Consider the following 14,822-nt stretch of genomic DNA (forward strand, 5'->3'; position numbering starts at 1 on the left):
TTTTAAAAGGCAATTTATTCCCAAAATACATATAGAAGAATGGAATTTCCCCAGCTGGAAAATAGGTGAATAATTTATTATTCAGAAATAAGCTCACTGTTTCTTCAACTAATTCCATTCTTATTTAAAATCAAAACATTCTCATTCTTTCATTTAAAGTTTTGTACCGAAAGATGAATTTGCTTTTGTGGAGCAAAAGTGATATCGAATGGGTAATCGTTTCATGGTAATGTGCAAAGTCTATGTTGTAACCTAAAGTTTATTACTTTGCCAAAATTATCAGTAGACATGGAGCTTTTTTATGATGTGCTGTTCAGTTTACAAATGTAAATAATTCCTTTGTCAAGTAAGGCAGCCAGAACTACTAGACAGCTCTGAGCAAAAATTGCATTAGACAGAAATGCTCCATGTGAATTCTGTCTGGGACAAACACATTACTGTAGTTTGGATTCAAATCAAGCTTACTTTAATGAAAAGGAAGGTCCAGACAAAGTAGAGCATGTATAGCTATTCTTCTCCCTCCTCTTCCTCTTCATATGAATCAAGGCCCACCTCTTCATAATCCTTCTCCAGGGCGGCCATGTCTTCCCGAGCCTCAGAGAACTCCCCTTCTTCCATCCCTTCCCCAACATACCAGTGCACGAAGGCCCGCTTGGCATACATTAGATCAAACTTGTGGTCCAAGCGGGCCCAGGCCTCGGCAATGGCTGTGGTGTTGCTCAGCATGCAGACTGCCCGCTGAACTTTGGCTAGGTCTCCCCCGGGAACTGCAGTGGGAGGCTGGTAATTGATACCCACTTTAAAGCCTGTAGGACACCAGTCTACAAACTGGATGCTACGTTTGGTCTTAATGGCAGCAATAGCAGCATTGACATCCTTAGGTACCACATCCCCTCGATACAAAAGGCAGCAGGCCATGTATTTGCCATGGCGGGGGTCACACTTCACCATCTGGTTAGCAGGCTCAAAGCAAGAATTGGTGATCTCAGCCACCGAAAGCTGCTCGTGGTAGGCCTTCTCCGCAGAGATAACCGGAGCATAGGTAGCCAGAGGGAAATGGATACGAGGGTAGGGCACTAGATTGGTCTGGAACTCTGTCAGATCTACATTCAGAGCCCCATCAAAGCGTAGCGAGGCAGTGATGGAAGACACAATCTGGCTGATAAGGCGGTTGAGGTTTGTGTAAGTTGGCCGCTCAATGTCCAGATTCCTTCGGCAGATATCATATATGGCTTCGTTGTCCACCATGAAAGCACAATCTGAGTGCTCAAGGGTGGTATGTGTGGTGAGGATCGAGTTGTAGGGCTCCACCACAGCTGTGGAGACCTGTGGAGCTGGGTAAATAGCAAATTCTAATTTGGATTTCTTGCCATAATCAACAGAGAGACGTTCCATCAGCAAGGAAGTAAATCCTGAGCCAGTCCCTCCTCCAAAGCTGTGAAAGACCAAAAATCCTTGGAGTCCTGTACATTGGTCAGCCTGTGAAAAAGAAATTATCATTCATCAATTTACATCTCTTAAATTACAATGCAAAGTATTATTCTTACCTGGAAAATCTGAACAAGAAAATCCATTCCACTATTTTATTTATTTTTTTATAGGTGCCCGTCTCAACCAATTGGTTACTTGGAGGTCATTTTCTTTTGCCTCAGGATATTAGCCTCAAATCATTAACTACACACACAAAATCTCTTTATACAACCAAGCCAGGCATGGCATCTTTTCTGTTTCATAATTAATTAAGAGCAAGTAATTTTTCAAGGTTAGAAGGCAGCATCTGGTATTACTGTTGTGGCAACCAATTACACAAGGGAACAGAGTTGGCTGGAGTGCAATGAAGAAATTCACTAGAATGCTAAGTATACCAAGTTCAAATGCTTCCTGAGAACTTGTGCTTGGTTCCAGGAAGGAAGACAGTGCTTGCCAATCAGCTGCAAACACACCCACCCCACATGTCCTTCCTCCCCAGAGATTCAAAGAAGCTTCTGACCAGTTATGAGCAAGAGAAAAAAAAAGAGTGAGCAAGCAATGAGCAGATAAAGAGGAACTAAGAAGAAGAGATAAAAGTTTGGAAGAGCAAAGGCAAAAACATTTTGAACTGAGAGTGGTTTCTTAGGAATTAGTCTTTAAATCCAGAGTAAGGTTATTATCTTTACAGTCAACTGGATCAGTGGGAAGGAGTTCTGGAACACTAATGAATAGAGAGAGGACGGGTAGAGCAATGCAGGGACATGAAAGATATAGGCCCCAAAGCAGTGTTTTTCAACCTTGGCAACTTTAAGCTGTGTGGGGAATTCTGGGAGTTGGAGTTCACATATCTTAAAAGTTGCTGAGATTGAGGAATACTGGCCTAAAGGAATAATGAGACAAAATTAGAATTGGGGAATATGACATACAGTAACAGTAATTAGAATCAGGAAGACAGATTATTCTTTCTGGGCAGACAAGGGTGAAGCATAAAGGAAGAGTTCTGAATTTCTCATTCATTTGCATTGCACTCAGCATCCTCAACTTCTAAAGCCCACCAATGTGAATGAATGGAATAATGAAATGGAATACAACTACCCACCCTCTAACGGGTAAGGTGGCAAAATATTGCCTAGAATTATCCAGAAAGTGCATAAATAACCAACAGCCATCCTGGACCACGAGGCCCTGCTATCCCAACATCTCCACCAGTCTTTGACAGAGTTCCTTCCATTCCTCCAAAAAGTCTATATCCCCCCGTCCTGCATTGCAGTTATTACCAGTTTGCGAATCCTATCCAACACCAAGTCAATGATCTCCTTGCCAATGGTGTAATGTCCACGGGCATAGTTGTTGGCAGCATCTTCCTTTCCAGTGATTAGTTGCTCTGGATGGAAGAGCTGACGATAAGTGCCAGTACGAATCTCATCTGGAAAAGGTTAAGAGGATGGTAATATAAAGTTTATTACAGTGTACTGTATACTTTCAAGCAGACATCTAGCAAGCTGAAGAATTCAACAAGACATCTCAGGAAGGGTATTGAGTGCAGCCAAAATCTTACAGAAGCTTAAGACCCAGAGGACTTATGGGCTTCTTATTCTAGGACAGAACCACTTTATCAGGAGGCTACTTTACTAGTTATTTCAACTGAATGTCTCTGTGGGAACTGAACAAGGAGTTGGCAAGTCAAGTCTCTTCTCCCACAGGAGCCATACTGAATGGTAATTCTGGACATAGTAGGTCCCGTACATGTTGAGAGAATTGGAGAAGAACGTACCTAAGAAATTCAGACTAAAACCACGTGTTCTGCTCTATCTAAAGAAGAACTGAATGAATCTGAGCCTATTTGAGAAGAGTTGCTGCTCTTGTCTTCTAGGAGGCTTAAGAGTCAAACATTTCCATAGATTTACTCACCAATCACAGTGGGTTCCAAGTCCACAAAGACAGCACGGGGGACATGCTTTCCAGCACCAGTTTCACAGAAGAAGGTAGTAAATGAGTCATCTCCACCACCAATGGTCTTATCACTTGGCATCTGTCCATCTGGCTGAATCCCATGTTCCAGGCAATACAGTTCCCAGCAAGTATTGCCCATCTGCACGCCAGCTTGGCCGACATGGACAGAGATACACTCACGCTACAGAAAGAAGAGAAAGTTGACTTCTCAGAGTGGTATCCCAAGCGAGGCATCAAGCTGTGAGTTCTATAGAGCTAAGATATACCATCTTGTGTAGCATTACTTGTGGAAGGAGTTTTACCAGGCCATTGGCTCAACTGAGTGTTTTTATGGGTTACAAGTTAGAGGTAATGATTTTCTTTTCATTTTTGAGAATGGGATACCAGGAATATTTCATTTGGAATTTTAATGAACACTACATCCATATCAAATCTGTATTTGGAATAGAATTGTTTCTAAACCTACTGAACAAGGGAGCAATAATAATGCAACATAAAAAATAACAAATGCAGCTTAGCTGCTTATGTACTTCTGCAAATACAAGTTATAGTAACAGGAATAGTACTTACTTAATACCAAAGTAACTGTTTTGGAAGGGAAAAAAATGAGCCTGAGCTATTCATTACATCAAGAAGCTTAGGTGACCATTTCAAAGTGAAATGGCAGTTCCTGAAGTCAGCAAAACAGGAAGCCGAGTTAAGAAATCTATTGCATACCAAAGCCGCAAGGAACTTTGTACAAACTGCCAGCCTGTGCACTTCCACGCCTTTCACTTCACATGTGCAAATAGAATTTCCTTTTCACACCTACACATCTATAGCCTATAAAATGCATGCACACTTTGCTGGGTTGTTCATCTTCCACATTATACATAGCACGCAAATTTATTAAATTTACATTAAGTGCCCCTCTCTCACAGCTACACTTTGGTAACACCCAAAGTAAGAAAACATGTTAGGGCACAACATCTTCCCTCTCCTTAAGGCATGGGTGGGAAACTTATGGTCCTCCAGATGTTGCAGAACTTATCATTTGCCATGAGCTGCTTGTAGCTCAGCAAGATCTGGGTTCCTCCCTGAAATCCAAATTTAAGTTTAGACATTTCCTACCCAAGAAAATATCAAGACAGTGGGGTGATGTTCACTGTAGGTTTCAGTTCAGAAGTTCAGAAAGAAGTCACAGCTGCATCGATAGCAAAGCTCATTGGAGCTCAATCAAGAAAGAAATACGAAGAAGGAAAAAGGACCCCGTTATTCATCATCTCCCTAAAGACATTTAGGTCTAAAAGCCAATACAGACAAGACTCCCTGAATAAACTGCAGCCTTGCAACAACACCCTCTAGTCCACTACACTGCAGAACAAAGCGATCAAGGTGGGGAAAGCCAAATAGATATTGCCCAAAGATTTCAAATGTTTGCTAGAGAATTTGTGCCAGCTGGTATCAGGGTGGATTTGATTTAAATTGAGTCGATTTAAATCATGATTTAAATCACTAGTAAAAAGACTTGCTTTAAATCAACTCGATTTAAATCATAATTTTTAAAGAGCAACTGTCATCTCTGCTACTCCTTTGACCCACTGTTGACTCACCGATAGTCCCAGTGTTGCAGAATATAAAGCCTTGTGCTACATAACTAAGCTCCATTTCATGCTGAATAAACTAAATTATTTATGTATCTTAAATAGAAAACTATCTTACGATAGATTTTTACCCCAAAAGTTTTTTATTAAAATAAATTCAATAAAAATAAAAAAAAATCTGATTTAAATAAAAAAAATCCGATTTAAATAAAAAAAAACCCGATTTAAAGCAAAAAAAAATCCGATTTTTTTTTTAAATCATTGATTTTTATTCACCCTGGCTGGTATTTAGTGGATCAAATATTTAAGATCAGGCAGGGCAGCTATTTGTCAAAACAGTCTGTTGGACCACCTTGTCAATAGTTGGTAACCTTCATGAGGCCATCAAAGTAAGATACTGAATGAACCTGACACACACAACACTGTAAAAATGGTAATTCCAAGATGGCCATGCTATTCATCTTTTCAAGGAGAAGGATCGAGTTCAGAGTAAGTAATGATTAGATAGAAATGGTCTGGTTTAATTTTTTTTCTAAATTAAGAGAACTAACTATAATCCCAAGGAGAGGTGGCATCTGAATACTGTATGTGAATAGGGTGCTTTGTATGGAATCTTACTTATAGTTTTACAACTAGGTATTATCTCTGAAATGGTAAAGCCAACGTATATTCAGGCTGCAAATATACGTTGTGGGACAAGTTGTGTTTCTTCATAGTGGTAATTTATTCATACTTAATAATGAGGCCTAAAACCCTATCAGATTAAATCCTACCCAGAACCCCCTTCAGTGGATCCCTGGCAGTGGGGAAAATCAAGCAAACTTGACTCCTAGAGCCCTGATGGCGAATCTATGGCATGCGTGCCACAGGTGGCACACAGAGCCATATCTGTGGAACGCGAGCATTGCCGTAGCTCAGCTCCAGCGTGCATGCGCGCACCAGCCAGCTGATTTTCAGGCCTTCTGGGCCCACCGGAAGTCGGGAAATGGGCAGTTTCCGGCCTCCGGAGGGCTTCCAGGGGGTGGGGAAGGCTGTTTTCGCCCTCCCCAGGCTCCTAGAAAGCCTCTGGAGCCTGGGGAGGGCGAAAAAACGGGCCTTCTGGTCCCCCCGGAAGTCAGGAAACAGGCCATTTCTGGCCTCCGGAGGGCCTCCGAGGGGTGGGGAAGTCTGTTTTCACCCTCCCAAGAAAGCCTCTGGAGCCAAGGGAGGGTGAAAAACAGGACTACTGTGCCCACCGTGCCAAAAGTGGGGGGAGCGCGGGGTGCATTGAATTATGGGTGTGGGCACACGCATCCCCCCGTGCTTTCCCCGCTTTTGGCACGCGACGGCAAAAAAGTTAGCCATCACTGAGGATGCTGATTCCAGAAGGAACATAAACTTGGGCAGATGTTTCCTTAACCAGTCAAACATTCTGGGAGTTGCAATCCCTAACACACATAGAGAATGCCACGTTGGTCAATGGTGTTCCACAGCTGTATTATACTCTTTTTACAGCTCCCTTCCAGAATGCATACAAACAGAATCATAAAACCAAGCACACACAATCACAAGGACAAGCCAGTAAGCCATTGCTAAAGAGGAAAAAAAGCCAGATTGATAATATGATAAATTGATATTCTTGTCCCAAATGAGTAACATAATTGCCCCATAAAATCGTATGCTAGTTTTGCCTGTATAAGCAACTGTCCCTCCTCCCATCATACAGCAGCTCTCATTCACTTATTCAAGGCACAATTACCCAAGAGAGCATCCTCAAGCTATTTATACTGTACATTAAAAGCAGTATAAAAGTAGTAGTATAAAAGTAGTAGTATACTACTTTAGTAGTAGTATACTACTAAAAGTAGTATAATACAGGGGATAAAACCAGAGGCAATATGAATCCATATTAAAATTAATTCTTGGCCATAGTCTCAACTCCACAGAAGTAAAATATTACACAGTTTTGTGATAGAGTAAAATAGTACATAAAATTAAATTAAATTTGGAAATAGAATCATTTTTAGATTTTCCAATCCCTCCCAAGCTTGTTAACTAAATGAAACAGACATTTATTTTAAGGGGGGAAAGGGCTTAGGCACTCTTAGGTAATGAAATCCTATTAAACTCAACAGCAAGTAATTCTACTATAAAAAATAGGAGTGCATATAATTATCTTCATTCCTTACAGAATAAAACAGAAAAAATAGAACAAATACCTTATTTTTAAACTCACTGAGTCACTGATTGTTACCAAGGAACACATAGGAAAGACATATTTGATAAAATGTTATGTCATTTCAAGGCTCTTAACTGATAATTAATGAAGTGTTTTTATTAGCTGCATATTATTTGTTCAGTACTGTACTGGCCTATCAATTTGCCATGCTCTATAACCATGGTTTTGTTGGGTCCCCCTCCCCAAACCCCCAATTCCCAACAGCATCCATAACCGATGCTCACAAATCCAACTGCACAAGAATTATGCATCATCAAAATTCTGAGAATTATAACAGGGAATAGTCCCTGAATACAAGTTCTAAAGTCAAATTTAATCTTTGCTAGATGACCTTGAGCAAATTCTTACCCTCAGTTCCTCATATGGAAATACTGGTCTATCATACCTAGCACAAAAATAAAAGAATTACTGAATGGCATCTCTAGAAATACTTCATACACTTGCACCTCTGAATACAAGTGTGCCCACCAACATATTTAGGATTCCGCAAGCTTCCCGATTGGCTTAATGCTTTTTAATCCTCTCAATTAGAAAACACCAGTCTTTAACAGAGTACATCTCTCATTCTAAGTTATTAACGGTCTGATTTGAATGTTATATGAGTGCAGACAATACAGGTAGTCCTCAACTTACAACAGTTCATTTAGTGACCATTCAAAGTTACAATGGCCCCGAAAAATGTGACTTATGACCATTTTCTTCTTCCTTTGCAGCATCCCCATGGTCATGTGATCAAAATTCAGATGCAGTGTCCCAAGCAAAGTCAATGGGGAAGCCAGATTCACTCTCAACAGCTGGATTGCTAACTTATCAACTGCAGCAAGCATTTTGCTGCCTATTGGGAGACTAATATAGATCTATTTTGGACTGATTGGTCCTCATCAGTTAGCCACACCCTTACCATATGTTCCCTCCCCGTAGAGGCTAAGTATTTGCTTTCTTCTCTTATCGTAGGTTTTTGTATGTATTTTTCTTCAACAGGGTATTTACCTATGTAAACCAAGTTTCTCAAATTGCAGCCATAGCTCGGTGAAATCACATCCACTATCCTAGGCTTCTTCAGACAGCAAGCAAGCATTTTGCTGCCTATTGGGAGACTAATATAGATCTATATCGGACTGATTGGTCCTCATCAGTTAGCCACACCCTTACCATATGTTCCCTCGCTGTAGAGGCTTTTATTTTATATATATATATATATATATATATATATATATATATATATATATATATATATATATATATATACATACACACACACACACACACACACACACACACACACACACACCCCTACACACACACACCCCTACACACAAAAAAATTGTGGTCGTAAATCGAGGACCACTGATAATGGCAAACAAGTTGGATGACTAATAATAATAATAATTTTATTTCTATACCACCCTTCTCCCGAAGGACTCAGGGCGGTGTACAGCCAATTTAAAAACACAAGACACAACAATAATTAAAAATTAAAATAATTAAATAGATTTGGCCCATTTAAAACCCCAAAAATTAAAATACCCCAATTTAAAATTAAATTGACTAAGCATGCTATAGATCCAGACAATGGTACTTTATTCAGCAAACCACGAAATAGCAAACCAAGACAGTGTAATATGTGAACCAGATCTCTTGCAAGCTCCTTGGTGCTTAGAATAAGTCCAGCGATTTTGCAGTCTCATCGCCACCGATACTAGTACGGGAAAGTAAAACGATGGGGGGGGGGAATGGCTTTGAGCAGCAGAGCAAATTTTGGGCAAGGAATTTAATGTGCGGCCGGCCGGCTGGCTAGCGCTCCAGGAGAACTCTTAAATGGCGCGTATATTCGTACTTTCCCTTCCGAGATTCGAATCAAAAGCCGCAATTGGCTAATTGGCTAGCCAAAACGAACACGTTATTTAAAAAAAAAAAAAAAAAACCTCTCTTCCGCTTTCCACACCTCATCCGCTCAGATTCAAAAGTGACGCAGTTTAATAAAAAAAAAAAAAAAAAAAAAGGCAACACATACGCAAAAACGCCCCAGCCTCCAGGGAACTGGCTCCCGGAGCTGGGAGAACGAGTCTCCTCATTGGAAAACATAAGCAACCCCCCCCCCCACGCCCGCCCGTCAATAGTGGCAGAGCTCGTCTCGGAGATGGGGGGGGGCTGCTTCCCGCTCGCTGAGCCTGGAATACTAAATATAGGACACCCTTTCTCAAAGTACAGAGATCCCCCCCCCCAACACGAACGAAATGAAACAGGAGAGGCAATTACCTACTTTGGACAGAAGCCCGGCCGGGGGCCCAGCTATTTCCAGCTCCAGGATTTCGCCTGGAAGCCGATCGGGGGAGCGTCCCAGCCCGATGCCCCCTTCTTTCCACCTGCCTATTAATAACCTCTTACTGCCCCCTCCATCGGCGAGCAATGAAATATTTGGGGGGGGGGGTGTTGGCGAAGATAGAGGAACATCTGCCCCACGACTCTGCCGAAGGACGGACGAGAATATTCTCCCCGCTCCCGCCCTTAACCAACCGGGGCAGGCAAAGCAAGGCATGGAAGCGCCCTTCTCCTACCCACCCTCCCCACCCCAACTTCGCTCGGGTCCTTTGCCAAGGAGCAACCTGCGCCTCAAACCCAGCTGTTACTGCTCGTTGCAGCAGCGCGGCTAAGCGAAAGAAAAGGCAAGCCCCGAGCGCGCAAAAACTACTAGCATACAGGCCCGGGCCTCTTCCCTCCGCGGGTTTAGCTAACACGCGCCTGCAATTCTCTTGCCGCCCACTGTTGAAATGCACTGGGGGGAGTGGGGGTCACCTCGTTTCCCTTTGCTCTCCTCACAGGCCCAGGTTACATTACTCCGCAGGTGAGGTGGGCTGAGAAGGGGAGGAGAGCCCCCTCCCCACCACCGACGGCCAAAACCTTCACCTTGACCGGAGAGCGGAAGAACTCAAAAGCGCGCCCAGCCTGTACCAGGCGGCCAGAGTCCAACCCTTGAAGCGTGCCAAGATTCGGCAGCTCGGAGGCTTGCTACAGTAGTAGCACCCGGGGCGCTTAGGCCAGCTCCGCCCGCCTGTTGGCACATTTTCTCTCCCCCCCCCCACCCCCACCCCCACTCTTACCATGGTGTGTAAAGTGTGGCGGGGGCTGAAATCTCACGGTGAGTCGGTGCGACGGAGCCTCGGTGAGATGCAGCTACGCCTTGTGCAACTCGCTCTACCGCAGTGGCCTTATAAAGGAGGAGGCGGGCAGCTCTGTCAGGAGGAGGCGTGCCTAAAAGGTCGCTCCTCCTGAGCCTTCGTGGTGCACGGGCGTGGTGAAGAGCCTTCGCAGTGCTTAGGAAGGAAGCGAGGAAAGGCCAAGCTTGGACGGCCACCGTGCTACGACTGGGTTTTTTTTTTTTTTCCTCCCTTCGGTTTTGAAATAGGACACGCAACTCGGGCCCAACCCTTTCTTTTCTTCTCTATGGTAGCAATTCAAAGTATGGGGGCTTTTTCTCCCCCCCCCTCACCCCGCACTGCTTTACTTTTATACCGGGTGATTTACCACTCGGATTAACGAAGATCAGAAATTAGCAGAAATCTGCAGAAGATTTTATTACAGGCATATTTTACATCCTGTAAAAACCTGGTGTAATTATTGGGCAATGTATTCCAATTCAGGACTCTCATTTTTTTTTCTATGCTGTCCATTTTTTTATTTTTGGTATTAATAAATTGTTCTGTCTCAGTAAAAAACCTTCAGTAACATTCAATAACAAGTTTCAGAGGCAGGGAAGGTTTCAGGGTCATACAAGATATATAACGCATATTTTAGTGATATGTACTTTCCATTTAGCTTTCTAAGTTAACTATTTCTTTTTTTCTCTCTCTAAATAAACTATTTTCTTTCTAAGTAAATTGTATCAGGAGTTTGAAAGTTTCATTACTGTACTTAATTACTGATAAACAGTAACAATCTCATAAGTCCATATTCCTTCATACATACACACACACACATACACACACACACACACACACCCCTAAAAGTATTACTAACCAGCTTGAAACAGGGATTGCTCTCAAAGTCAGTTTTAAATATATAAGGCCCTGGTGACAACATCTGGCAAGGTTGTCCATAAGATAAGGAGTGGCTGTGTCTATGAACGTATTATAGCTTGCTGAACAACTCAGAGTGGCCCCATTTCAGATACAATGACACAGCTACATTATTGCTTTAGACAGCAACAAAAAGGCAAGAATAAACAGTTATTGCGAGAGCTGTCAGTTGAAAGGTGCTCCACATCAAAATCTGACACCTCTCTCTATATTTTTAGTCATACTCTTCTCTCCTAATAATCTTTATTCTTTATTTCTAGTCTTAAACCATTTATACCATTTGTTCCATATTCTATAATAATCTGTCTCTTCTTTTTCTTTAATTTCTTTTGTTAATCTGTCCATTTCAGCACAGTCTAAAATCTTATCTATCAATTTTTCCTCATTTGGAGTGAAATAAAAATGTATATAACAAGAATGTAGAAATGTATAATATTAAAGATATAAGTAAAATATATAGACCTTTACAGGGGGGAAAGGGGAAAAAAGGACAATAGGGAGCGGGAGAGAGAAATGAAATGAAGACATGAAGGGGAAAATGAAGGGGAAAAAGACAAAATAATAGAAGGAAGACCATGATGAAATGATGCTTAAAAATGATAAGATATATATATATGTTGTATGTTATGTGAATGTCATATATATGTTATAATAAAAATTATAAATTAAAAAAAAAAATCTGACCTCTAAGCAGTTGCAAGAATGCAGGGTACTTGTAAAGTGGTAAGCTTTGGAGTGCATCTCTGTGCTGTTCTACTTAAAGCAATTACTTTCAGCTGAATGAAACCTATTCCTAGTTTAAACAGAGGACTACAGCTGTAGGAAGTTAGCACCCACCCCTTTCCTAGAAGAATGAAAAATTTAGGAAATATTAAAAAGGCAGAATATTATGTTTCCCTGGATGAGAAATGGAGAAGCATGTTTTAAAGACGAAGCAGCTCCCACCTTCTTGCCGCCCTCCCACCCTTTGTTAATGGGCCAGAGGCAGAAACCCAATCCTGTGTCAAAGGACCATCATCTGCAACACAATAGAACCCATTTGGCAACAGAAACTAACATAATGGGACCCATCTAGCAACAGAAACTCACCACATGGCACCTGGGAAGATTACATCAACCAGCAAGGCTAACTAAGACCCCCACCCCCTGGGAGTCTGACAACCAGTCAGGATACTCTTTCTGGGCCCCAGGAAGTTCAAAGCCAGAGAGGGCATAAAACCCAGAGACTCACTGCGTCTCGGCCCTTTTCTGTTCAGGAACTCAAACCATGTGATCCTGTCCACCATTAAACCATCTTTCCAAGTAGTCTCCATGTTTCCAGTGTCTTTTTCCCCACTTGGAGCTGAACCCAGATGGACATTTCTTCCAACACAGCCATGCTTCCAGTTCTTTGGTTGTGTTTATAAAATGCTAAATCTATAGTTTATTGGAAAAAAGTCTATACACTTGACTTGGTCCATATAAGATATGAAACTGTAAAAAAATTGTCTGATCCTGTTTGAATCACCAATACTTGATAAGTATTCACCACCTGCGTTTTGCAAAATGTTTTATTTGTGCATTATTTTCTCCTACTTAGCTTTATTGGATTATCTTGGTTTTAGCATTTTTCCGGGTAGAGACCAGATCTGCACATTGTTCTAAACTATAATATAGTTCATTTTCTAGTTAAGCTTATTGTATGAATTCAAATACTGTGCTTTCTAAATCATGTATATGACTTATCGTGTTGTATGAACCCAGATAATTCTATGCCTTTGATTCAGACTTGAGTCCTAGTGATTACATGGGCAAGTCTATGCAATTTTCTTGGCAGCATTTCCAGAAATAGTTTGCTACTTCCTGCTTCCTAGGGTTGGGAGAAAATGAATGCCCCAAAGTCATCCAACTAGTTTCACACCTCAAACAGGACTAGAACTCATGATCTCCAGTTTCTAATCTGGTATCTTAACCACTGCACCGAAGTTGCTGTTAACGAATTATATAACCAATTGCTACTTCCTTCTTTATACCCCACCTTTTTTAAAAAAATCAAATAGTCCAGACACATTAACCTTATCTTGCTCCTTAGTATTTTGAGTTGTACCTTTCAGTTCTGCTTTGATGTAATCTTTTATTAAAACTATGACTTAACCATGCCATGCTGATTTTCACAATAGCATTACATGAAGTTAATAGTCTCATAACCTTACTAAGAAAGAAATGTTTTGGTTAAGCTCCTTTCAGATGAAAGGGTCAGAAGAACCACCTTAGGAAGGAGTACCCATACACTGGGCTCAGAAAGATCTTCAACTAGACCCCAAAAGGTAGGATTTGGGGAGTGTTAGGGCATGTAAGAGACCTCTGATGATTTCAAAAGATGGATGCTCCTATGTGGAAAATATGACTCCAAATATTCTAACCTAAAACTAGAAAAAAATCTGTAGTCAGCAAAGTAGCCCTTGACCAACCTTATCTAAGGTCAGAAGCCAAACAGAGTAAGACGGGGCCAGGATGAGAGGCCACCAGGGATATAAGATAGACTTAGAGTTGTTGGAAGAAATATCCTTCTGGGTTCAGCTCCAAGTGGGAAAAAGACACTGGAAACATGGAGACTGCTTGGAAAGATGGTTTAATAGTGGACAGGATCACATAGTTTGAGTTCCTGAACAGAAAAAGGCCGAGATGCTGAGCATGCCTTGGTTTTATGCCCACTCTGAGCTTTGAACTTCCTGGGGCACAGGAAGAGTATCCTGATTGGTTGACAGACTCCCAGGGGGTGGAGGTCTTAGCTAGTTTTGCTGGTTGATGTAATCTTCCCAGGTGCCATGTGGTGAGTTTCTGTTGCTAGATGGGTCCTATTGTGTTGCAGATGATGGTCCTTTGACAAAGGTGGTGGGGGATTGGGTTTCTGCCTCTGCTCCATTGACAAAGGGGGGGGGAGAGGCAGGAAGGTGGGAGCTGCTTTGTCTTTGAAACATGTTTCTCCATTTCTCATCCAGGGAAATATTTTCTGCCTTTTTAATATTTCCTAAAATATTTCACTCTTCTAGAAAAGGGGTGGGTGCTAACTTCCTACAGAGTTAAAAAAAAATAGCCATGGGAAACCCCTTCCATAGAGTCACTTAGAGCAGTGGCCCCCAACCTTTTGGGCACCAGGGACTAATTCTGTGGAGAGAGGTTTTTCCACAGACCGGAGGGGGCATGGTTTCATGTGCTGCCTGCATCCTGCAGATGGGGGGGGGGCAGGGGGCTTTGCTTGTTTGTAAGGCCTGGTTTCTGGCATGCCACAGCCCCGTACTGGTCCACAGACAGAGGGTTGGGAACCCCTGACTTAGAGAACTGAGTATCTTTGTCTGGTGGTCAACAAACTCATTATCCTTTGAGGCAAAGTAGTACTTGTGGGCATCTCTCGGTACACATGCTTTGCAAGGACAGTATTGAAAGGAGGGATCACTTTATAAATCCTTTGGACAGCACATAAAGGAGAGTGGAGCAGCCTCTTTTCATCAGGATGGCTTTTTCACTAGATTTCACTAGGGC

At 42.0% G+C, this 14,822-nt stretch overlaps 1 protein-coding gene across 1 annotated transcript; it reads right to left on the reverse strand.

Moving 5' to 3' along the window:
• Positions 1 to 243: 243 nt before the first annotated feature.
• On the reverse strand, positions 244 to 10,412 carry LOC139326052 (tubulin alpha chain-like). The gene is given in 5 exon segments (XM_070956189.1): positions 244 to 1,479; positions 2,748 to 2,896; positions 3,382 to 3,415; positions 3,418 to 3,604; positions 10,326 to 10,412. Coding segments are annotated over 4 exon segments (1,323 nt in total). The 5' UTR covers positions 3,586 to 3,604; positions 10,326 to 10,412; the 3' UTR covers positions 244 to 507.
• Positions 10,413 to 14,822: the final 4,410 nt, after the last annotated feature.

Source organism: Pituophis catenifer, unplaced genomic scaffold, assembly GCF_029215685.1.
Source record: "Pituophis catenifer annectens isolate HBS135680 unplaced genomic scaffold, rPitCat1.0.hap2 SCAF_1, whole genome shotgun sequence".
NCBI classification, from domain to species: Eukaryota; Metazoa; Chordata; class Lepidosauria; order Squamata; family Colubridae; genus Pituophis; species Pituophis catenifer.